The sequence below is a fragment of the Dendrobates tinctorius genome, unplaced genomic scaffold (assembly GCF_039654945.1).
Source record: "Dendrobates tinctorius isolate UK_male_01 unplaced genomic scaffold, ASM3965494v1 ptg000044l, whole genome shotgun sequence".
Lineage (NCBI taxonomy): Eukaryota > Metazoa > Chordata > Amphibia > Anura > Dendrobatidae > Dendrobates > Dendrobates tinctorius.
The window spans coordinates 13,157,286-13,183,600 of NW_027361712.1; the positions used below are offsets into that span (position 1 = coordinate 13,157,286).

A 26,315-nucleotide genomic window follows, 5' to 3' on the forward strand; every position below is an offset into this window, starting at 1 on the left:
AAAAATGTTAAACTGGCCACTTCAGCTTTCATCTCATGACAGTCAGTGTGGGAGGAAGGGCAGTACAACACAGCTGACAGCACTGTGAGCTTAGAGCTTCAAGAAGTGTTTGTAATAAGACAAAGCTCAGCCCAGCTATACTGACTCTTACCCCACACTGACTGCAGTTAGATGAAAGCTGAAAAGTGTTTGTAATCACACTCTTATCTGCTATACTCCTGACACTTTCTAATCACATCTCTGCAGTGAGATCCATGGTGAGAACAGACTGCCATTACAGCCATGGGCATGTTCTGTATGTTGCTGCCTGCTTATGATTATGTCATGGAGTAGAAGACGTGAAAACCCCCAGAGACAAATTTCTAGAAACACCCAGTTGGGCTTATAAAATTTATATTAGAACTTATGATAAGTTAACTACGGTATGTTTTATTTAGTTCTGCAGCCACAATTCCATGATATGACCAGTGTAACATGTTCAAACTGGTGAACAATCCTCTTTAAACTTGTATGTAACATTAATGTTTGTGTTTTCAGAAATATATTTGTTTCTTGCTGGGTTGAATTGATCGCACTTAACGGGAACCTGTCAGCACTTTTTCCCTATATAAACTAATTTTGCCATCTTTAAAACGTAGTAGTGGACAACCCCTTCTCGATCTGAATATTCACCCACTTATACTCACATCCCGTGCTGGCGCCGTTTCAGCAGTGTCGACACTCACGTTCACAGGGTTCTCGTACGGTGGTTATAACACGTTAGCCCTGCACCCAAACAACACTAGCGTCACTGTCTCTGCCTTCAGATGTATAATTAATCAAGATGGAGTGAAAGCTGCGGCTGGCCGCTCACTTCCTCTTGATTATGCATATGTCTTAAGATGGGGACAGTGATGCCAGCAGTGATTGGGCACAGGGCTCACATATCATAAAAACCTCACGATTCCTGGGAATGTGAGTGCCGACACTGCTGAGACAATCCCTTTAAGTCATCTTTATTAGCATTTTAGCAAACTGTCCACAAGTGCCTAGCATCCCATGCATAACTTAATCCTTCTAAGCAATATTCTAATTGCCGTGGATTATACAACTGGCTGATGCTGGTCTATGCTTGGCGCCTCCTCTGTCCCCGCAATCGCCAACCCTCCTGCCTTGACGGATGTCATCCACGGTCTTTTCAACTCTCACAGAAGCTGTGCAGGCAGTACAGGCTGTATGGATGTCGTGGGAAACGTCGGCCACATCAGTCAAGTTAATAGGATAATGATTGTGTGGATACAGGAGGCACCAAGCACAGACCATACCCCTTCAACCGGACTGATTAACATACGGCGTGGGAGGATTATAGAAGGTATTTTCTTAGTTATGCGGGGAAGCTGGCCGCTTATAAACAGTTTGCAGTAGTTCTGTTCAAGACAGAGTTGAGCGAATTTGTTTGGATTTAGTTGCTGAATCTGAATTTGCCCCACTGGTACCCTATTCGTATCGAATGTATGTTTGATGATCGGTTCCGAACATATTCGGCAACTTCCACTCCAATGGCTTTAATGACGTTCGGCTACGTTCAACAAATATAAAACAATATTCGCTGCCGATCGTATTCGGAACCAAATCTGAACAAATTCTCTCAACTCTATTCAACTTAAAGGTGGTGGATGTAGTTTATATAGGTAAAATTAGGTGAGTTTTCTTTTAAGCATTATTGCTCACATAAAACACATGTCTCAGTTCCCTGTTTGGAAGAAAATAATCTGATAAGTTCAGAGAATGCAGGCAGTAGGTTTTGACAATCTTCAAAAATATAAAAAAGAAGGACCAGTACTAACAAACTACCATTTCAGTTTCGTTTTTGGAGGGATAGAGTGGATAAACAGGGAATAGAGACATGTGGGGTGCATACGAGCAATGATATTCCAGCATGAAGAACGCCTTCTTTTATTCTAATTTCAAATACAATCATATCAAGTTGTATTCCCTTCACTTTATTGAGGAGCCCTATTAGGGCAAATGTATAAAAAGATAAAATAAACATACAATGACACCTTTTACAATCCGGTGCTCAGCTGGCAAAATTTAACTCCTATTGTTTCACCATTGCAATTATCAATTTTAGGCCACATACACATATTACCGATGACTACATAAATACATTTTACACATTTTCCATTTTTTTTACACTAGTACATGGTAAAAAAAAAACACACTACTTTCTAATTGCCATTTGATTTAGACCGACGTTCCTTCTTTGTCACCCAAACTTTATTATATCTGGTAACTTGCACAGTTTATAACAGGCCAGCAAAAAATATTTAAACTATTTACAACCTTGCAATATCTACGTAACTGTACACAAGGCATAGTGATCATAGTAACACAATCTAGTCTTCAGAATATTGTGCACGAAAAAGACAATATTTAGTAGACATCATTACATGAACAAAACAGTGAAATGACGTCACAAGTCCAGTGAAATTCAGCATCTTACAAAACATACCAATTTACGGCATACGACACCCTTTACATTAAGAATCTGAATTCATTTCAGTAGTAATTTAGCTGGAATCTGAAGTGCAGATTTCTTGGGCTACTATAAGTCTTTTAAGCGTGGCCACTTCAGCAGATAAATCTGCGATACCTCGCTTTATATACAAGTTTTCTGGCTCAGAAGGATTGTAGACGTTGTCTGACATTCCGGCAATTCCAGCAGATTTGCAAATGTTTGGGATTTTATCAAGTTCCTTGTGATGCCACTGTCCTGATTTTATAGGCCAGTCTGGAATATTAGTCACTTGCACCGACAACGGGGACAACGAAGAATGTACCAGGGGTTCGATGCTATGTTTTTCCAGGGGAAAGTGCCGTTTGGAGGACATGTCAATTGGCAGTGGCAGTTTTTGTGTGGCATCAAACTCGTTCTCCAGTGTGTCTGGTTTTACCTGCATTGCTTTTGACTTAATTCGCAGTTTATGAGGCAGTGCAGAGGAGTTCACCTCTGGGACTTTTATGACCGTTGTATGACTATTTTTCAGTTCAACAGGAGAATGGATAGGGCCTTTAGGAACCTGCTGTTCATCCTCCCCATCAGAAGCCTTTCCCACCACTCCCTCATCAGCCTCCGATGTTCTTGGAGAGTTGCTGGAGGAACTGTTAATTTGCAGAAGAGGGGGAGAATGTGAGTACCCAGAAAATGTGCTTCCAATATAGTTCCGATAAATAGATGCTGCATAGGAGTGATTTTCTTCCCTAGCCTCCCGGGTAAAGTTCTCAATTTCCATGGGCTCCTGCTTTATCCTTTGATAACTCATGTCAGAGGTTTGGCAGATATTTTGGGTAGGGTTTGATTGGACGTGTTCTCCGGATGAAACCTCAGATACATCAGAAATTGAACTTTGAGGGGAGTGCTTGATTACAGAGATACAGCTACTACTCATTAAAGGATGTTCATGTTCTCCAGGGAAAGACCTGACATTTGCTTTAGCCGTTGCATATTCCTGGAAATACACAGCGGTGGCAGTAGTAACCTTTTGTATTTCTTGAGCATAAGAAGCAGAACTTATCAATCCAAATTTAAGTTTTAATGACAGCAGCTCTGTTTTCAGGTTTGAGTTTTCCTCTCCTAACGCAATCAGTTTATTTTCTAAAACCATATCATTTAGTCTCCGTTTTTCCCGTGATCGCTTTGCAGCCTCGTTGTTTTTCCTTCTTTTTTCCCAGTACATGGCATCTTTCTTTTCATCAGGAATAAATTCCCTTTTCCTGCGGCAGGAGGAGGACTTGTTTTTTGAACCTCCCCCTCCTTCATTATACAACATGTCATTACTGGAATCCATTGATTCTGACAAGTCCGGCATATTAGAATTAAGCACAAGGACGTTCTCCATGCTATTCCTTGCATCAACACATTCCTGCTCTTTTTTAACAGTAGGCATTTTTCTTAGTTGTATCCGCACCAACTGGTAATAGAAAAGGTCCACGGTTGCTGAAGAAAACTCTGTGACACTGTTCCTTAAACCGTGTGAACATTAATATCTTAATTATAGGATATTCCATCTGCTAGAAATATTTCTTCCCAGGAGTCGAAGCATTGAGTCTGTGACCATCTTTGCAGTGTACCCAGTATATAACTTGTCACCTGAAAAAAATGAGAATACTGATTTTAAAACATGGAGCTGGAAGAAAATTAAATTGAAAACATCATGTTGGTACTTAGCAATATTAGTCTATGACTTATGCTAAAAGTCCCTCTTCTCTGGAAGAAATTCATGTCACTTAAGTTACAGAAGTGTTGGCTTACGATTGCGACCACAATCACAAACACTTCCGCAATTTGGTAGGCTAAATTATACAAGGCATGTTTGTGGTTCCTATGATCAGGTGCACCAGATAACGTCAAATAAGCCGAGATTTGCTTGGCTTACATCAGTTATGGTGAGCTTGAAACATTGCATGTCTTCTGACCGAGTATGTAAAGAGCAGAAGGAACAAAGAAAGCGTGGAATGATTAATCGGTACTTGATATTCAAAGAGAAGTGGAAAAAGTGAACTTGAATAGTAAAGAAAAATCCCCTAAAAACTCATATACATACCAAAAAAACACTAAACATAAACATCATATGTTCACATTTACTGGGTTGGAACTAAACTTAGGAACGCGAGTCTTGGGGTAACACTAATTCAACATAACTGATACAGCAATCACAAAAGGTTTCCGCTTTAAATAATCCCAAAATACAAGCTAATATATTCAAAAACTACAATAAAATATAGAATCATGGGTGACTGCTCTAAGATATATACTGTGTTTTGAGATTATGTTTATACACAATGTTTTTTAACTTTGGTTATGTTCACACCACCACAAATGTAACTGACATGTAACTGGGTGCCGCACAAGTGCAATTGTGGCCCATTACCTTCATTTGTCAAAATAATCTACACCACATGGTATTGTAGAGTGTACTTGACATCCTTGATATAGTATAATATACCCCTTATAACTTAGACATATACATCTAGAATGTATCATGTGTAATTTATGCAAAGCCAGTACTGCAAAGGATAAAATAAAATATCTAGCACTGCAAAGGATAAAATAAAATAGCCAGTACTGCAAAGGATAAAATAAAATAGCCAGCACTGCAAAGGATAAAATAAAATAGCCAGCACTGCAAAGGATAAAATAAAATAGCCAGCACTGCAAAGGATAAAATAAAATAGCCAGCACTGCAAAGGATAAAATAAAATAGCTAGCACTGCAAAGGATAAAATAAAATAGCCAGTACTGCAAAGGATAAAATAAAATAGCTAGCACTGCAAAGTATAAAATAAAATAGCCAGCACTGCAAAGGATAAAATAAAATACCCAGCACTGCAAAGGATACAGTAAAATAGCCAGCACTGCAAAGGATACAGTAAAATAGCCAGCACTGCAAAGGATACAGTAAAATAGCCAGCACTGCAAAGGATACAGTAAAATAGCCAGCACTGCAAAGGATAAAATAAAATAGCCAGCACTGCAAAGGATAAAATAAAATACCCAGCACTGCAAAGGATAAAATAAAATACCCAGCACTGCAAAGGATACAGTAAAATAGCCAGCACTGCAAAGGATACAGTAAAATACCCAGCACTGCACAGGATAAAATAAAATAGCCAGCACTGCAAAGGATAAAATAAAATACCCAGCACTGCAAAGGATACAGTAAAATAGCCAGCACTGCAAAGGATACAGTAAAATAGCCAGCACTGCAAAGGATAAAATAAAATACCCAGCACTGCAAAGGATACAGTAAAATAGCTAGCACTGCAAAGGATACAGTAAAATAGCCAGCACTGCAAAGGATAAAATAAAATAGCCAGTACTGCAAAGGATAAAATAAAATAGCCAGTACTGATGGAAATATGTAAAAAGAGGGGGGATCTTACTATTACTAAGAGATTTGGCATTGGTATAATGTAGGATATGATAAATAACTTCTAATTCTTTGGGTACCTCGGAGCATCAACTCTCAGTGTTCATTACAATTAAGCTAGGCTTTCTAACATTAAGGCTAGAGAGCTGCTGCTGCTTCAGGAAAGGAAATGGTATAAAAGGCTCATTTTTGCATAGACAATAACCAGTATAGACAGTGGCCGTTTGTGATTCACATCCATACCTAATTTTATCACTGCTAATTAAAAAGCACCAAACAGCAACCACGTGATTTCCGTATACAAGAAGTGATTAGCCAGTACGTGAAATGGATGACTTGCTGACTGTGACTATACTTGGCAGAAAAATAAGGCTCCTGTTTTTGTGACTTGCTCACCATGGTTTGTTAGGTTTTCAGTGTATCAAAAATAGTAAAAGAACAACTGTTCATATAAATATATCCAGCCAGCTAATGTTCAGCGAGAATGCTGCCAAGGTACACAAAGACGGCCAACCAGGTTAGCGCTAGACTCATTTACAAGGGCTCATTAATCTAATATTCTCTATCCTTGGAATAAAATGACTTGAAGACGGGCATAAAAATCGCTAATAGAATGGTTATGTACAAATAAACAAGTGGATTTTATGAAAGGGTTTCTAAAAACTAAGATGGCAAGAACACAACATGTGGGGGTGTAGACTCACCCACTGCCAAATCGCAATTCTCTCAAAGAATAGATAGCTGAAACGGTGAAAGGCCTTAATACAGTGTACATGTAGGCATCTTCTACCTCAGCCTAAAGGTGGTCACCCACATTAGGCAAAAGTATATTGATGGTTTAACACCATTCAATGAAAGACCGTAACACAGACACGGTTGTGCACACAATAGTTTATATTGGCCAATGTTCAGTGGTGTCAGGCAAAGGGACAATCTTTCCAGGAACCTTCTTTTAAACTTGAAAGATTGTTGGTGGATGAAAGATCTCTTAATTCGACAAAATGTCTTTCATCTATCAGATTAAATAGAAACATTTGACTTTAAGACACTGAAAATATCATTGGTTGATTACGATTCTTTGTAAAATGGGATCCATCACGTGGTGGTGACAAGTCCGTGAGCTATCTGTTCTTATCAGACAGCACACTGACTCATGGAGCTTCACTGATACATACACACATTTATTAAAAAAGTGGGTCTGTGTCCCCAGTCTGTGTAACTCAGAACACGTCCTACTCTCATCAGTTTTGCTGATTAGACTCGGCCCTTAAAGTCTATGGGGATCCGTTAAAAACAGATGAAACATGGAAGACATTCTTTGTACGTCAGAGTTAGTTTCATCTGTTTTTAATGGATTAAACAAGTTCAGTCTACCTGCTTTAGTGAAACAAAAAACAGAATGACACCAGAGAAAAGAAAATGGATGTGTGAATGCAGCCTTAGATTAATGTGCATGAGCACCTTAAGTGTATTCCCAAATGGACCATTACTATAAATTGTGGCTCAGCTTGTCGATGGACTCCTGCTGCTCCATCAGTGCCTAAGGGTCCCGTTACACTACGCGACACACCAGCGATCCCGACAACGATACAACCTGGTAAGGATCGCTGGTACGTCGCTACATAGTCGCTAGCAAACTGTCAAAGACAGATCTATTTAACGACGCAACAACGATCCGGCGATCCGTATAACGACCTCGGCGGTCATTGGGACCTTGTCACCTGCAGCTATTCTGATGACTCCCGCCTGCGTCCATGATTTCTGAGTCACCAACGAGGTCGCTCGTCGGCGTCAAACACAAAAATTCATGCTGGCCAGCGGGACACCAGTGATCAAAAAATTGCCCAGGACATTTGAGCACGATCAGCAAGATCGCAGCGGGGGCTTGGTTGCCACTACGTGTCACACGTAGCAAGATCGCTGGCGAGGTCACTGTTGCGTCACAAAATCTGTGACGTTTCAGCGATCTCGCTAACGATCTTGCTACGTGTTACGGGGCCTTTAGACCGTGTGAAAGAGAGATAGCAAATAATTTACTCAACAAAAGATACCTGCCTGGGTGTCATCTTTGGTATAAAAATCCAAAACAACCACACATACAGTGTCATTCAAAGTAAAAAGGTTAAGCCCCCGCCACACACAGCGATCTCGCTGCTGAGTCACAAGTTTTGTGACGTAACAGCGATCTCACCAGCGAGATCGCCGTGTGTGACACCTATCAGCGACCGGCCCCCCTGCCGGGTATCACTGGTCGTTGTGGAAAGCCCTGGAAATTTTTTTTCATCGTTGGTCTCCCGCTGGCCAGTACGCATCGCTGTGTGTGGCAGGCGGGAGATCAGCGAGCTGGTAACCAAGGTAAACAGCGGGTTTCTAAGCGCCGCGCGGCGCTTAGAAACCCACTGTTTACCTTGGTTACAAGCTCCCTGCACCAGCGCGCTGCTAAGGTACACAGCGACGCGCTCGTCGTTGCTGGTACTGATCGTTGGTGAAGCTGCCTGTTTGACAGCTCACCAGCGATCATGTAGCGACACACCAGCAATCCTGACAAGTTCATATCGTTGTCGGGATCGCTGGTGAGTCGCTATGTGTGAAGGGGCCCTTACTGTGCAAGGTCTTTCTGTACAAGTTACATTTTAGGGTGCCTAATATTGAAGCAAAACCTCAATCTTCATAGTTCTACCTAACCACATTTACATCACTACAGAACCATAGGTTAATTGCAAGAGGTTTGAGTATCATTTATTAATTTTAATCATTTATATAGCACCATTAATACCACAGCTGTCCCCATTGGGGCTCACAATCTAGATTCCCTATCAATATGTCTTTAGAGAGTGGGATAAATCAGGAGGACACCTACCCAAACATGGGGAGAACATACAAACTCCTTGCACATGTTGTCCTTGGTGGGATTTGAACCCAAGACTCCAGCGCTGCAATGCTAACCACTGAGCCAACCTGCTGCCCATATTATGGACAATGTGGAACTCCAGCATTACAAGTGTGATGGGAACTTTATTCCATAAAAAGACATCCTTGACATCACAATAGTGAGAAAGAAATTATGAATTTGGCCCTGATCGGAGTTTTCTCCAGTATGCGCTGCACTAGGTATACATAGGGAATGAGCTGATCATTTATACTTATACCATTAATGGCAAATGGATTATTGTAGAATTATTCTTTTATGACATTCTTAGATGATCTCGTTGGAACGTTTTGCTGGAAATAGCCATTGACTGCACTTCAGCTTCTAATTCTGAAAGCTATTCCCGACATGCCCACTGAGTAACAAGTCTAGTATGTGGCACGCTGCCCCATTCGCACTTTGAGCCGAGGTTTACAACCAGACAACTGGCACACTGTGTCATGTGGATGTACAGTCATGGAAGCGATTATGACACAATTCGATGGCATTAGACACATGCAGGCGGCTCTTTAAGGTACAACTGTTCACATCACTTAACTTTGGGGCTTTTTTATGCTATGTGGTGACATTTCGCACTATTGTGCTTGGAAATAATTACATAGGGTATATGTCACCATCTCCAGGGAGGTCAGTGAGGACTCGGAGGCATTGTCAATGACTAATAGACATTTGGTAATATATATCGGCACTTATAAGAAAAGTTTCCGGACAAAGGAACGACAACTATCAAAACTTATGTAGTTATTCAAATGCATTCTAACTATCGACCGCTATACGGAGAAGCTGAAATAGGGGAATTGTGTTATATACGGTAGTATACAAGCATATCACTAACTATGGGCTCCATGTGCCGATCACAGGGTGCAGCGATTCCCATCTCAATGTGATTAGTGCCCCTTTTATTTAGTTTGCGGTAATGACAGTAAGAGCAGCACAAACACTCTGCTGGCGTTTCTTTCATCACAAAGGCTCGGAATTAGCAGGCACATAAAGTAATAAAACACACACCGGATCTCGAGCGGCCGGCAAATGCCACAGTTGTAAAATCCTCCTTTGGACCAAGCTCAGCAGTAAGGAAGGATCCTAATTTCAAGGACCGGAGAGGTGGTGTTTATGGGGGCTAAAACCCACAAAACCACAAAGACGACAATCGTCGCTCATCTCGGAGACTGTAACAAAGGACACATAGAACAGCACAGAACGGGCTAGTCGTACAAAGGAAGGATCTCGTTCCCTTCTGTCCTGCTTTGGATTCTTTCCTAGGATTCAGTGGGCAACTCAGCAACTTCTACTTTGCAGAAATTATAGCAATTTATGACATTATTTTAAATTGCCGCAGAAAATGTTAAAAATGGAATGTGACACCCTCAACACATGCCGATATAAAACATGTCCCCCATAACCGAAATAAAAGCAAGGACATATACATAAGTGAGGCAGATTATAAAGGGGCTGCGCTGGGGTCCTGGGTTCAAATCCCACCAAGGACAACACCTGCAAGGAGTTTGTATGTTCTCCCCGTGTTTGCGTGGGTTTCCTCCCACACTCCAAAGACATATAGGGAATCTAGATTGTGAGCCCCATCAGGGACAGCGATGATGTGTGCAAACTGTAAAGAATTAATGGCGCTAATAAATAATGAATAAAATAATAAAGAATAAATATAAAAATACTCTAATACAATCTTTCTTTCATTATACTCTAAGGCTAGATTTACATGCATATGGTGCTACCTGAATCCCTTTGATTTTGTGAATATTTAGATGGAAACCTCAACGCCATGCTCAGTGTGGAGCACATTATGTATGTGAACCAAGCCTTAGGTCGTTACTCAAAATCAGGCCAAACACATCAGATTAACGTCGCCCAAACTTGCCAATTTTACCAGGATTGGCTGACTATCTAAAGTGTGTAGGGGTGTAAGGAAATAGGGCGGCACGGTGGCTCAGTGGTTAGCATTGCAGCGCTGGGGTCCTGGGTTCAAATCCCACCAAGGACAATATCTGCATGGAGCTGGTATGTTCTCCCCGTGTTTGCGTGGCTTTCCTCCAGGTTGTCCGATTTCTTCCCACATTCCAAAGACATACTGATAGGGAATGTAGATTGTGAGCCCCATTGGGGACAGTGATGATAATGTCTGTAATGTGCTGCGGAATAAGATAGCGCTACATAAGCAAAGCATAATAAATAAAATAGGATTGAATTGATGAAATTCAACATTACCCATCTTTATTTCGATAGGTAATTCATAGGCAAAATTGTCTGCCATTGGCTTACTCCCCTCTCCCTACTGAGAATCCGACAAGGAAAGTGTGCATGTGTATGCAAGGTATTGATAGGAATAACATGTATGGCCAGATTAACACATTGTATGAGGCAGGCTGTGATAATGGGTGCCCTTATAATGTAACCTAGTTGTAACTGATGGCATGTGAACAGTCATTTCTATCAGCAGAAGTAAACTTTCATGCACAGCAAGTTACAGAAACACCTCAAACCTCTCAGCTGGTTTTAGGAGATGTAACTGGTGCATGGCATCTGCTGTTATCTTTAATCTATATGATATACAGTTACAGAGAGAAAGGTCGGCTTTCTCATTACTGTACCGGCACATAACACACTAGTCTGACACCACCGGTTCCATAATAGTCCATGTAACCAGCATTAAAGCCGCTAAGTCCAGCGGTCCTGCCGGGTGTCGGGACTCGCACCGTTACCTGCAGGATTAGGACATTTACCTAACCGGTCACAGAATGACCTTTGCTGCATATCACATGTTGGGATGGGTAGATTTTATTACTTATTTATTATTCATTATTTAACTATCTAATGAGGTCGTTAAAGTTAATAGGCAAGGAAAATAATGGATAGTTATTGTAACGGTACAAATAGAGGGCTGGTTCACCAGCTCAGACGGTCATCCTGTAGTTGTGAGGTCCGTTCCCTAAACTCTTCCAAAATCCCATTCTGAAGGAAGCCTTCATTTATAGTCATTACAATGGTCGGGCTCATCAGGCCATGGCTAGAACGGACCACCAGAAAAAGGCTAGGCCCCTTCTACAGTGACAGCGTTTACCCATTTTTACAGTGAAGAACCAAAGGAAGCCACAAACTAAATATAGTTATTTCATGCAAAGGTGTGATCTCTATGGAACGGCTCCAAACTGAGGTTCCAAACAGACTCTACTTCCTGTGTGCTCTGATAAATGCCACACTATCGGAGACATATAGCACCTGGCCCCATGGACATCACAGCCATGCATTTATTGATCTTGTGGGCGTTGAGTGGTCCCCGCCTTAGCAGCTTGGGGCAGAGCCCCTTTAAATGTTCTCTACTGTTTCTACTTATTTGGCATAAATTAATAGTGAAAATAAGAAACACTGTAATACATCTTATCTTATATCATCTTATCAGAGAAATTGGTTTCAGTCTTCACTTATGAGCTCATTGCTCCTTGACCTACTCATAAAAACAAGATTGACTGCCAGGACAGTGAGCTGTCAAGTTACAGAGAACATGAAAGGATATGGAGAGGGGAATAAGTGAGTAACACTCAGCACAGCCAGAGACGGGGCAGACCATATTTCAGTGCTGGATTCACAGCCACACAGCTCAGAACTGCAGTATAATGTCATACATGGTGCTGATGTGTCTGAGCTATAAAGGAGGGCAGGAATCCATCTCTCTCTCTCTGCTGTAGACAGGAGACAGTAGATAGCTCTACTCACCAGCTCAGATAGAACTAAAAATTAAGACAGTCTGTAGAAGAGACATTATTTAAAAAAAAATGCAGGCTACAAGTCATACAATGGCCAGAAATGTTTTTGTTTCCTCATAAACACATAAAACAGCTTATTTTAAAAAGTTACTTGATAGGACATGCACGCTTAATGGTCAAGTTCCTCCACACCATAAACCATATAACAGCCCTTTAAAGGAAAAGGTCCTTCCCTGAACTCTTCCACGTCAGCTGGACATGCACAGTTATCTAGACTGTCAGCTGCAGTGTTAAGGCTGTGGATGAAAAGAAACTCCCACGAGTCTCGCGTCTCAATACTCGGCACTGCCGCCGGCGCTTGGACCGGAGCGCACAGCTGCATAGAAATACATGCAGCCGAACAGTCCGGTCCCGAGTGCCGAGTATTGAGACGCGAGACTCGTGCGAGTTTCCCACAAGTATGACCCCGGCCTTAGGCTAGGGATTCATGACGACTTTAGCTGCCACACGGATCACTTGGCCAAAAATTGCTATGTGAATGGGGTCGTACTGCGACCTCTAGGGACAGGCAATCCACGAAAAAAAAAAAATCAGAGCCAACTACATTCTGACGGGCTCGTGATTCACTTGTGTTGTGCTGTGATGTAGCATTGACACACAGCAATCTTTGCCGTGGCTAAAGTCACCGTATAGTCCCAGCACACATGTTCTCTTCACTGAAGCGTGACCCAGCACAACTCCAAGCATCTCCCGACAGAGACAGGAAACCCGACGGCTTTCTAGGCATGTCAGGAGTGGTCGTTTCATAGCAGCTGGAACGCCAAACGTTGCTGATCGCTGGTTGAATGTGTATGGAGGTGTCCTACCTCCCTCTGAGCGCCAATGTCAGGAAAAAAGAAGTCAGGCATTGTAACATCCCAATCATGCTTCAGAACGGATATCTCACTGCTGGGAACTAAACGTTCCCCACCCATGGACCACGGTAGGATTTTTGGTGGCTGAAGTACTGAATAAAAACCATCCCATATAAAGGATGGGGTCGGTCTCATAAGAGAGCCCCTCACTCTCCTGTTTTATTGGACAGGTTTGAAGGTGCTGTCCCTCTCATCAGGACAGGTACTGACATTTACACTTCTAGTAATAGGTCCCAATCCGGCAACGTCTGACACAACCCTAGTGGGAGAACAATAAGATATCTCTATTGTTGTCACGTCTCAGAACATTTGTCACTGAAAATGAAACGCTCCCATGTACACAGACATCACAAATGTGTACGACTCACGTAACGCCTGGCAGGTCCCTAGCTTTGGCAACGCGAGGAGCACAAAAATGACTTCATTGCAGAATTCCCTCACAACTGCTGAATCCAAACCAGTTCTACAAGTGGAGTAGGAAATCCCGCTTTCGCTGTACTTTTCACTTTCATCAGCTACTACAAGCTAACATTTACAGAGCTTTACTTGCCCAGCTATAACGTAACCTGTAATAACTTGTACAAGGAGGAGAACCATGTTCCTCAGACACAGCCCCCTATAATGTCCATACAGGCAATGTGTACAGACGAGCTACTCACGCATCACTCTGGAACCATAATAAAGGGTCTGCCATCTTACATAATAGATCTCGGTGAGCAAGTATGCTGGCGATCGGCCAAACGCTAGTCCAGCTGACAACCTTCCCATATATGCACATCTGATGGCAGCTTGTCCCTCTGAGACTAGAGAAATGGCCATGTTGATATCCAACATCCCGATCCATTTTCCCTGATATCTGTCCTTTTGGGAAAGTTGAAATATCCCAATACACATCAGACGGCCAGCTGGTCCTGCTGAAATCTGTGGTCCGACCGACATTCATCTAACGTGCATGATTAGCTTATATGACTGGCTAGTGTGCTACCATGTGTGATATGATTATAGCATGCTCTAGCTACTGCTCTGCTGAATATGTTGGTGCCAAAACCTAAGATAGAAACAAAATGAACATAGACCCTGCTGTAAGTAAAAAGCAAAAGTGCATATACGGTAACTAACATAGCGTGCTTAGTAAACACTAGCTTTTCATTTAAAAAAAAAGCGTAAAATCCACCCAGCACCAAGGTGTACCCAGTCAGGATAGTCCTAACCTCTAGTATTAAAACCTTACCATGCATCAAAAATTACCTTAATGTGAATAAAGGCCGAGCAGGTGCTATGTAGGTGCTGTGGTCACCAATGTAAACGCTATGTCTGTCACCCCAAGAGCACCATCCACACAGTGAAATATGGTGGTGGCAGCATCATACTGTGGGGAAATTTTTTGGCAGCAGGGACAGGGAAAATGGTCCTTGTCAAGAAGAAGATGGATGGTGCGAAATGCAGGGATATTGTTGAGCAAAACCTGTTTCAGTCTGTCAGTGGCCGATACAAATTGTTAGGGGAAAGCACAATCGTTCAGTCCCCACACAGCAAGCATATCGTCAACAGCACATTCCCTGTTTACATTGGGTGATGTGATGCCTACAATGGTGCTTGATATGCCTACACAAACGATCCCACCGGCCGATGACAGGTGTTCAGCTCTCTCATCAGCTGAACGTGGCAGTTTTTATGGAACAATGATCAGGAACGATCTTAAGATACTTGATCATCAATTATTCGCCCTTGTAATTTGTTTAGTTTCTTCCATAGATTATAAACGGTATAGCTGTCTAAGTTGATGCAATAGTAATGCTCAGTATCTTTACTCTTGCGCTGAAAGTTTTATGAAGTTGTTTGCCTCTGTAACAGTGGGGGGAGGATGAGAGTTCCCATCTCTCCCCGGTCTGTGGATTACAATGTTAATGAACGACTACACACAAACATTGGGAATACGTGACTGGCAAAGCATCCCTCCCTTCTCCAGGGCTGCCTTGCCCGCTCTGTGCAAACAAACAGTGTTATCCTGTCTCCAAGATCATATTTCACAACTGATTAGCACTGGGTGATCCAGCAGACTGGAATGGAAAATGGGAGATAGCGCCCCAGCCGGCTAGCTCACCACGGCTAGCTTAGCATGGCTAGCTCACCACAGATGACTAACCATGGCTAGCTCACCACAGATGACCACGGTTAGCTCACCACAACACATGGATAGCTCACCACAGAGAACCACGGCTAGATCACCACACAATAGATAGCTCACCATGGCTAGCTTAGCATGGCTAGCTCACCACAGATGACCACGGTTAGCTCACCCCAGATAGCTCAGCACAACACATGGATAGCTCACCACAGATAGCTCAGCACAACACATGGATAGCTCACCACAGAGAACCACGGCTAGATCACCACGGATCAGCACACAATAGATAGCTCACCACGGCTAGCTTAGCATGGCTAGCTCACCACAGATGACCACGGTTAGCTCACCACAGATACCTCAGCACAACACATGGATAGCTCACCACAGATAGCTCAGCACAACACATGGATAGCTCACCACAGATAGCTCTGCACAACACATGGATAGCTCACCACAGATGACTAACCATGGCTAGCTCACCACAGATGACTAACCATGGCTAGCTCACCACAGATGACCACGGCTAGCTCACCACAGATAGCTCAGCACAACCCATGGATAGCTCACCACAGAGAACCACGGCTAGATCACCACGGATCAGCACACAATAGATAGCTCACCACCGATAGCTAATCAAGGCTAGCTAAGGATAGATAACCATGGCTAACTCTCCACGGATAGCTTACCACAGATAACCATGGCTATAGCTCAGCAGGGCTTGCTGACCACGGATAGCTCAGCACAACACATGGATAGCTCACCACAGAGAACCACGGCTAGATCACCACGGATCAGCACACAATAGATAGCTAGCCTTGATTAGCTATCGGTGGTGAGCTAAGGATAGATAACCATGGCTAACTCTCCACGGATAGCTTACCACAGATAACCATGGCTATACCTCAGCAAGGCTTGCTCACCACGGATAGCTCATTAGGGTGTGTGCACACGCTGCGGATTTTGCTGAGGTTTGATCCGCGTGGATTTTGTATCTGCGGATTGCCCTGTGGTTTATTACCTCTACAATGGAGGAGATGGGAAACCGCAGTGGAATCCGCAGAAAGAATTGACATGTCAATTCTTTCTGCGGATTAAAAACCGCACCATGGAGGACAACGGCCTCCAGACTATCACTCTTCAGCTGCTGCAAAACTACAACTCCCAGCATGCACTGACAACCATAGGTCTATTTCATTCCTGCTGATTTCAATGAGGCCGTCCAACCTTCTAATCTGTATGGGATGTCCCAAGTCGTCAGAGCCAAGTATTCACATCCCATCCCATGAGGTGGGAAACGGGAAGAATTGTTCCTAATGCAGCAGAAGAAACACCAATTACACCAAATATATATATATATATATATATATATATATATATATATATATATAAACACACACTACACTCATATCTCATATACACGCACACATATACACATATATTAGCCACACACACACACACAACTGTATATATATAGGCACACATTATAATGGCGGTAGGATCGAGTATGTAAGCACCAGGTGACGTCACAGGAGCGTGGCATTAGTGCCAACCTCGCCATGTACTGTTTCCCGGGTGGCCCGGGGGCCAGGCCATCTCGTGGCACCGAGCAGTGTTATGTAATGGAGGTTACACAACCGCGCCACGGCTGAGGAGGCGCCATTCAGTTTAAACTGTGGTGAAAAGTACTAATTATTAGCCGCCTGGTAACGGAGGACACTCAGTCACTAGTGACAGTGGGTACATACAGGTGTCTAGAGCTGATCCCTGTGTCACTCAGCACATGGAACCAGGCTGCCGCTACACAGGAGAATGCCGGCACCGCACACCTACTACACATACGTGCCACGGAGAACAAAGACCAGAACGGCTGCAGAAGCCATGCTGGGAGCTGTAGTCCGCAGGCCCCACATCCCGCTCACACATGGCGGGGGGCACGGCTGTACGCTTCCCTGCAGGAGAACAAAGGAATGCGGAGCCCCGGCCGCTCCTCCCCGCCGCCTCACGTGCTCAGCCCGCAACCACAACAAGCGGCCGCCACCGCGCTGCTCTCATTGTCCTGCGTGTCCCCCGAGCGCGGCCATTGTCAGGGCTAATGTTCCACGCACCTCCGTCACACCACAGGAGACACTGACCGGGTGGGAGAAATAAGCTCCCAGCCACTGTCTGCCCCCCAGAAAGGAGCAGAGAGCCCCCTCCTCTATTACTGCCGCGATCTATTGTTACCGGCGAGAAAATCACATCATCAGCGGCGGCACTGCCAGATTACATAACAGCACGTCTCCAGGAACTCCCAGCTCAGGACTATGGGATGGAGGATGTGTGATGGGTATATGGGCTCAGGACTATGGGATGGAGGATGTGTGATGGGTATATGGGCTCAGGACTATGGGACGGAGGGTGTGTGATGGGTATATGGGCTCAGGACTATGGGACGGAGGATGTGTGATGGGTATATGGGCTCAGGACTATGGGATGGAGGATGTGTATGATGGGTATATGGGCTCAGGACTATGGGACGGAGGATGTGTGATGGGTATATGGGCTCAGGACTATGGGACGGAGGATGTGTGATGGGTATATGGGCTCAGGACTATGGGATGGAGGATGTGTATGATGGGTATATGGGCACAGGACTATGGGATGGAGGATATGTATGACGGGTATATGGGCACAGGACTATGGGATGGAGGATGTGTGATGGGTATATGGGCTCAGGACTATGGGATGGAGGATGTGTATGATGGGTATATGGGCACAGGACTATGGGATGGAGGATATGTATGACGGGTATATGGGCACAGGACTATGGGATGGAGGATGTGTATGATGGGTATATGGGCACAGGACTATGGGATGGAGGATATGTATGACGGGTATATGGGCACAGGACTATGGGATGGAGGATGTGTATGATGGGTATATGGGCACAGGACTATGGGATGGAGGATGTGTATGACGGGTATATGGGCTCAGGACTATGGGATGGAGGATGTGTGATGGGTATATGGGCTCAGGACTATGGGATGGAGGATGTGTGATGGGTATATGGGCTCAGGACTATGGGATGGAGGATATGTATGACGGGTATATGGGCACAGGACTATGGGATGGAGGATGTGTATGATGGGTATATGGGCACAGGACTATGGGATGGAGGATATGTATGTTGGGTATATGGGCACGGGACTATGGGATGGAGGATGTGTGATGGGTATATGGGCTCAGGACTATGGGATGGAGGATGTGTGATGGGTATATGGGCTCAGGACTATGGGATGGAGGGTGTATGATGGGTATATGGGCTCAGGACTATGGGATGGAGGATATGTATGATGGGTATATGGGCACGGGACTATGGGATGGAGGATGTGTGATGGGTATATGGGCACGGGACTATGGGATGGAGGATGTGTGATGGGTATATGGGCTCAGGACTATGGGATGGAGGATGTGTGATGGGTATATGGGCTCAGGACTATGGGACGGAGGGTGTGTGATGGGTATATGGGCTCAGGACTATGGGACGGAGGATGTGTGATGGGTATATGGGCTCAGGACTATGGGATGGAGGATGTGTATGATGGGTATATGGGCTCAGGACTATGGGACGGAGGATGTGTGATGGGTATATGGGCTCAGGACTATGGGACGGAGGATGTGTGATGGGTATATGGGCTCAGGACTATGGGATGGAGGATGTGTATGATGGGTATATGGGCACAGGACTATGGGATGGAGGATATGTATGACGGGTATATGGGCACAGGACTATGGGATGGAGGATGTGTGATGGGTATATGGGCTCAGGACTATGGGATGGAGGATGTGTATGATGGGTATATGGGCACAGGACTATGGGATGGAGGATATGTATGACGGGTATATGGGCACAGGACTATGGGATGGAGGATGTGTATGATGGGTATATGGGCACAGGACTATGGGATGGAGGATGTGTATGACGGGTATATGGGCTCAGGACTATGGGACGGAGGATGTGTGATGGGTATATGGGCTCAGGACTATGGGATGGAGGATGTGTATGATGGGTATATGGGCACAGGACTATGGGATGGAGGATATGTATGACGGGTATATGGGCACAGGACTATGGGATGGAGGATGTGTATGATGGGTATATGGGCACAGGACTATGGGATGGAGGATGTGTATGACGGGTATATGGGCTCAGGACTATGGGATGGAGGATGTGTGATGGGTATATGGGCTCAGGACTATGGGATGGAGGATGTGTGATGGGTATATGGGCTCAGGACTATGGGATGGAGGATATGTATGACGGGTATATGGGCACAGGACTATGGGATGGAGGATGTGTATGATGGGTATATGGGCACAGGACTATGGGATGGAGGATATGTATGTTGGGTATATGGGCACGGGACTATGGGATGGAGGATGTGTGATGGGTATATGGGCTCAGGACTATGGGATGGAGGATGTGTGATGGGTATATGGGCTCAGGACTATGGGATGGAGGGTGTATGATGGGTATATGGGCTCAGGACTATGGGATGGAGGATATGTATGATGGGTATATGGGCACGGGACTATGGGATGGAGGATGTGTGATGGGTATATGGGCACGGGACTATGGGATGGAGGATATGTGATGGGTATATGGGCACGGGACTATGGGATGGAGGATATGTGATGGGTATATGGGCACGGGACTATGGGATGGAGGGTGTATAATGGGTATATGGGCTCAGGACTATGGGATGGACGATGTGTGATGGGTATATGGGCACGGGACTATGGGATGGAGGATATGTATGATGGGTATATGGGCATGGGACTATGGGATGGAGGGTGTATAATGGGTATATGGGCTCAGGACTATGGGATGGACGATGTGTGATGGGTATATGGGCACGGGACTATGGGATGGAGGATATGTATGATGGGTATATGGGCACGGGACTATGGGATGGAGGATGTGTGATGGGTATATGGACACGGGACTATGGGATGGAGGATGTATAATGGGTATATGGGTACGGGACTATGGGATGGAGGATGTGTGATGGGTATATGGGCACGGGACTATGGGATGGAGGATATGTATGATGGGTGTATGGGCACGGGACTATGGGATGGAGGATATGTATGACGGGTATATGAGCACGGGACTATGGGATGGTGGATATGTATGATGGGTATATGGGCACAGGACTATGAGATGGAGGATATGTATGATGGGTATATGGGCACGGGACTATGAGATGGAGGATATGTATGATGGGTATATGGGCACGGGACTATGGGATGGAGGATGTGTGATGGGTATATGGGCACTGGACTATGGGATGGACGATATGTATGATGGGTATATGGGCATGGGACTATGAGATGAAGGATGTGTGATGGGTATATGGGCACTCGACTATGGGATGGCGAATATGTATTATGGGTATATGGGCATGGGACTATGGGATGGAGGATGTGTGATGGGTATATGGGCACGGAACTATGGGATGGAGGATGTGTGATGGGTATATGGGCACGGGACTATGGGATGGTGGATATGTATTATGGGTATATGGGCATGGGACTATGGGATGGAGGATATGTATGACGGGTATATGAGCACGGGACTATGGGATGGTGGATATGTATGATGGGTATATGGGTACGGGACTATGGGATGGAGGATATGTATGATGGGTATATGGGCACAGGAATATGGGATGGAGGATATGTATGTTGGGTATTTGGGCACGGGACTATGGGATGGAGGATATGTATGTTGGGTATATGGGCACGGGACTATGGAATGGAGGATGTGTGATGGGTATATGGGCACGGGACTATGGGATGGAGGATATGTATGATGGGTATATGGGCACGGGACTATGGGATGGAGGATATGTATGTTGGGTATATGGGCACGGGACTATGGGATGGAGGATGTGTGATGGGTATATGGGCACGGGACTATGGGATGGAGGATGTGTGATGGGTATATGGACACGGGACTATGGGATGGAGGATGTATAATGGGTATATGGGTACGGGACTATGGGATGGAGGATGTGTGATGGGTATATGGGCACGGGACTATGGGATGGAGGATGTATAATGGGTATATGGGCACAGGACTATGGGATGGAGGATGTGTGATGGGTATATGGGCACAGGACTATGGGATGGAGGATGTGTGATGGGTATATGGGCACAGGACTATGGGATGGAGGATGTGTGATGGGTATATGGGCACAGGACTATGGGATGGAGGATATGTATGATGGGTATATGGGCACGGGACTATGGGATGGAGGATGTATAATGGGTATATGGGCATGGGACTATGGGATGGAGGATGTGTGATGGGTATATGGGCACGGGACTATGGGACGGAGGATGTGTGATGGGTATATGGGCACAGGACTATGGGATGGAGGATGTATAATGGGTATATGGGCATGGGACTATGGGATGGAGGATGTGTGATTGGTATATGGGCACGGGACTATGGGATGGAGGATAATTATAATTTGTTATAACTAACCACAGTTAGTTACTATGCCCGGGCAGCACCGGGCTCTACAGCTAAGAGCCCGGCGCTGCCCGGGCATAGTAACTAACTGTGGATAGTTATAACAAATTATAATTATCCTCCATCCCATAGTCCCGTGCCCATATACCCATCATACATATTCTCCATCCCATAGTCAACCATTATGACATCATAATGAGCTGCGGGGCTTGCAACCTATGATGATGTCAGCGTCGCCATGGCAACCATAATGACATCATAATGAGGGGCGGGGCTTGATACGCACACACTTTTTCCCCCATTATGTAGATAGGGGCAAAATTGTTTGGAGAATTGGAATGCGCGGGGTTAAAATTTCACCTCTCAACATAGCCTAGGACACTCTCGGGGTCCAGACGTGTGACTCTGCCAAATTTTGTGGCTGTAGCTCAACGGTGCGGATTCCAATCCCGGACATACACACACACATATATACACTTGAGCTTTATATATTAAATATATATATATATATATATATATATAGACTGAGGACCAAACCAATGGGATGGCATACAGATATATACATAGACAGAGGTCTAGTCCATGGGATGGAGGATATATATATAATGTAGAGGGATAACTATAGATTGAAGTCTAGTCCATGGGATGGAGGATATATATATATATATATATATAATGTACAGAGAGATAAATATAGACTGAGGACTAGCCCATGGGATGGAGGATATGTAGAATGTACAGAGATAAATATAGACTGAGGACTAGCCCATGGGATGGAGGATATGTAGAATGTACAGAGATAAATATAGACTGAGGACTAGCCCATGGGATGGAGGATATGTAGAATGTACAGAGATAAATATAGACTGAGGACTAGCCCATGGGATGGGGGATATGTATAATGTACAGAGATAAATATAGACTGAGGACTAGCTCATGGGATGGAGGCTATGTATAATGTACAGAGATAAATATAGACTTAGGTCTAGTACATGGGATGGAGGATATATAATACAGAGATAAATATAGACTGAGGACTAGTCCATGGGATGGAGGATATATAATATAGAGAAAAATATAGACTGAGGTCTAGTACATGGGATGGAGGACATACATAATACAGAGATAAAGATAGACTGAGGACTAGTCCATGGGATGGAGGACATATATATATATAATAGAGAAAAATATAGACTGAGGACTAGTCCATGGGATGGAGGATATATATATAATGTACAGAGATAAATATAGACTGAGGACTAGTCCATGGGATGGAGGATATGTATAATGTACAGAGATAAATACAAATTGAGGACTATCCCATGGGTTGGATGATATGTATAATGTACAGAGATAAATATAGACTGAGGACTAGTCCATGGGATGGAGGATATGTATAATGTACAGAGATAAATACAAATTGAGGACTATCCCATGGGTTGGATGATATGTATAATGTACAGAGATAAATATAGACTGAGGACTAGCCCATTGGATGTAAGATATATATATATAATGTACAGAGATAAATATAGACTGAAGACTAGCCCATTGGATGGAGGATATATATATATATAATGTACAGAGATAAATATAGACTGAAGACTAGCCCATGGGATGGAGATTATCTATGATGTGTAGAGACACACATACGGTAGTTTGTATTAAAGACAATGGATTATGTAAATTGAAGAGAGAGCTAGAAAGAGTCAAAGGATGCAGAGATTATCTGTATCACAGATTACGGCTAGATCATACTTTTACTATAAAGAGATGACAGATTATGTATATGATAAATATATCAATTCTATTGAAATGAATACACAAGTATGTAATTATATATAGACACATAAATTATATGTACAACAGAAAAATGAGTTATACAGTGTCCTTCCCTAAACAGAGCGTTTATAGCACCATAATAATCTGTATAAAGACTGAGCATTATATAACACCAGCCGGGCTATTACATTATCTACTGAGCATTACATGCCATCACTGCCTCCAGCTATCACTCTGCATGCCATAGAGCTACTGACTGTGCGGCTACACACTGAGCGCTAGATACCTAGCTAGTGTCTTGTACTGTACCTAGCCTGGCCAGTAAATGACTAGTGCTATAGTATTGTGGATACACAAAGCGTCGTGTGATATAATATTAAGCACTTTTCTATTATACTGTATACAGACTGGGCTGCACAGAATAGTTCCAGCTATTTTATCACAATATAGACTGGGCAGTATAATAGGGCTATATACATATATATATATATATATATATATATATACACACAGGGCACTATATAATACATACAGGGCAGTATATAATACATACAGGGCAGTATATAATACAGGGCAGTATATAATACATACAGGGCAGTATATAACAGTTCTCACTATTTTATCCCTCTGTATATAGACTGAGCAGTATGTAATAAGGATACATATAGTATACACTGCCCAGTCTCTATATACCATAGCTATGATCACAGCTCGGATGTGGCACTGTATATATGCTGTGTAGTGCCCGATGCCCTCCATCCCTGGCACACAGCAGCCCCTGCCCTCCATCCCTGGCACAAAACGGCCCCTGCCCTCCATCCCTGGCACACAGCAGCCCCTGCCCTCCATCCCGGGCACACAGCAGCCCCTGCCCTCCATCCCGGGCACACAGCAGCCCCTGCCCTCCATCCCGGGCACACAGCAGCCCCTGCCCTCCATCCCGGGCACACAGCAGCCCCTGCCCTCCATCCAGGGCACACAGCAGCCCCTGCCCTCCATCCAGGGCACACAGCAGCCCCTGCCCTCCATCCCGGGCACACAGCAGCCCCTGCCCTCCATCCCGGGCACACAGCAGCCCCTGCCCTCCATCCCTGGCACACAGCAGCCCCTGCCCTCCATCCCTGGCACACAGCAGCCCCTGCCCTCCATCCCTGGCACACAGCAGCCCCTGCCCTCCATCCCTGGCACACAGCAGCCCCTGCCCTCCATCCCTGGCACACAGCAGCCCCTGCCCTCCATCCCTGCTCCATCCCGGGCACACAGCAGCCCCTGCCCTCCATCCCGGGCACACAGCATCCCCTGCCCTCCATCCCGGGCACACAGCAGCCCCTGCCCTCCATCCCGGGCACACAGCAGCCCCTGCCCTCCATCCCTGCTCCATCCCGGGCACACAGCAGCCCCTGCCCTCCATCCCTGGCACACAGCAGCCCCTGCCCTCCATCCCTGGCACACAGCAGCCCCTGCCCTCCATCCCTGGCACACAGCAGCCCCTGCCCTCCATCCCTGCTCCATCCCGGGCACACAGCAGCCCCTGCCCTCCATCCCTGCTCCATCCCGGGCACACAGCAGCCCCTGCCCTCCATCCCTGGCACACAGCAGCCCCTGCCCTCCATCCCTGGCACACAGCAGCCCCTGCCCTCCATCCCTGCTCCATCCCGGGCACACAGCAGCCCCTGCCCTCCATCCCTGGCACACAGCAGCCCCTGCCCTCCATCCCGGGCACACAGCAGCCCCGGTTATGTAATAATCCGTCCAGCCGCCCTCCTCCCCCGCTCCCAGACAACAAAAGGACACATCATTCCAGAAAGTGATCATCTCAGCACTTCACCCCTGCCCCGCAGGCTGCACGTCCACTGATCGGTGGCAGCGCTCCAGCACGGGCGGCACAGGTCACACACACGTCAGCCGTGGCCAGTGCCCCCATTGTCCGCTGTGTACCAGCCGTGGGTGCCGCGCACTGGCAGGTTGTACAGCGCCGGAGCCGCGTCACTCACGGTCACGTTCATCCCCACTCAGACAGAAGAGTGTGTACGTGCAGCCCCCGCTCGCAGTGTTACCTCGGTGGTCGTCAGCCCCTCGTGCAGGACATGGCACTGTCCAGCTGGTGCCGGCTGTGTGACCGGGCGCAGCGCCTCCTCTGCAGGGTCCCGCTCCTGCCGCCGCCGCTGCACAGATCTGTGTTAGTAGGTCAACACTCCTCACTGTTACTCTGTGTGGCACTTCCAGGCTTACAGTGACTCAAACAGGAGCTCCAGCAGCCAATCAGCGCCCCGGCGTTCTGGAGTGATAGCCAATAGGAGCGCGCTGCTGGAGACAGGGGCGGAGCGCGGAGAAGGCATTCAGAACTCTGCTTGCGAACACCGTGTTACTGTAGAACGTGGAGCTCTTGTCCTGTGGATGATTGCATAACC

General features: G+C 45.3%; 1 protein-coding gene across 1 annotated transcript; it reads right to left on the reverse strand.

The window, feature by feature from the left end:
- Positions 1-1,961: 1,961 nt before the first annotated feature.
- On the reverse strand, positions 1,962-26,315 carry NFIL3 (nuclear factor, interleukin 3 regulated). The gene is made up of 2 exons (XM_073575341.1): positions 25,962-26,315; positions 1,962-4,132 (listed from the first exon to the last, which is right to left on the reverse strand). Exon 2 carries the CDS (start codon positions 3,927-3,929, stop codon positions 2,553-2,555), a length of 1,377 nt encoding a protein of 458 aa, XP_073431442.1. The 5' UTR covers positions 3,930-4,132; positions 25,962-26,315; the 3' UTR covers positions 1,962-2,552.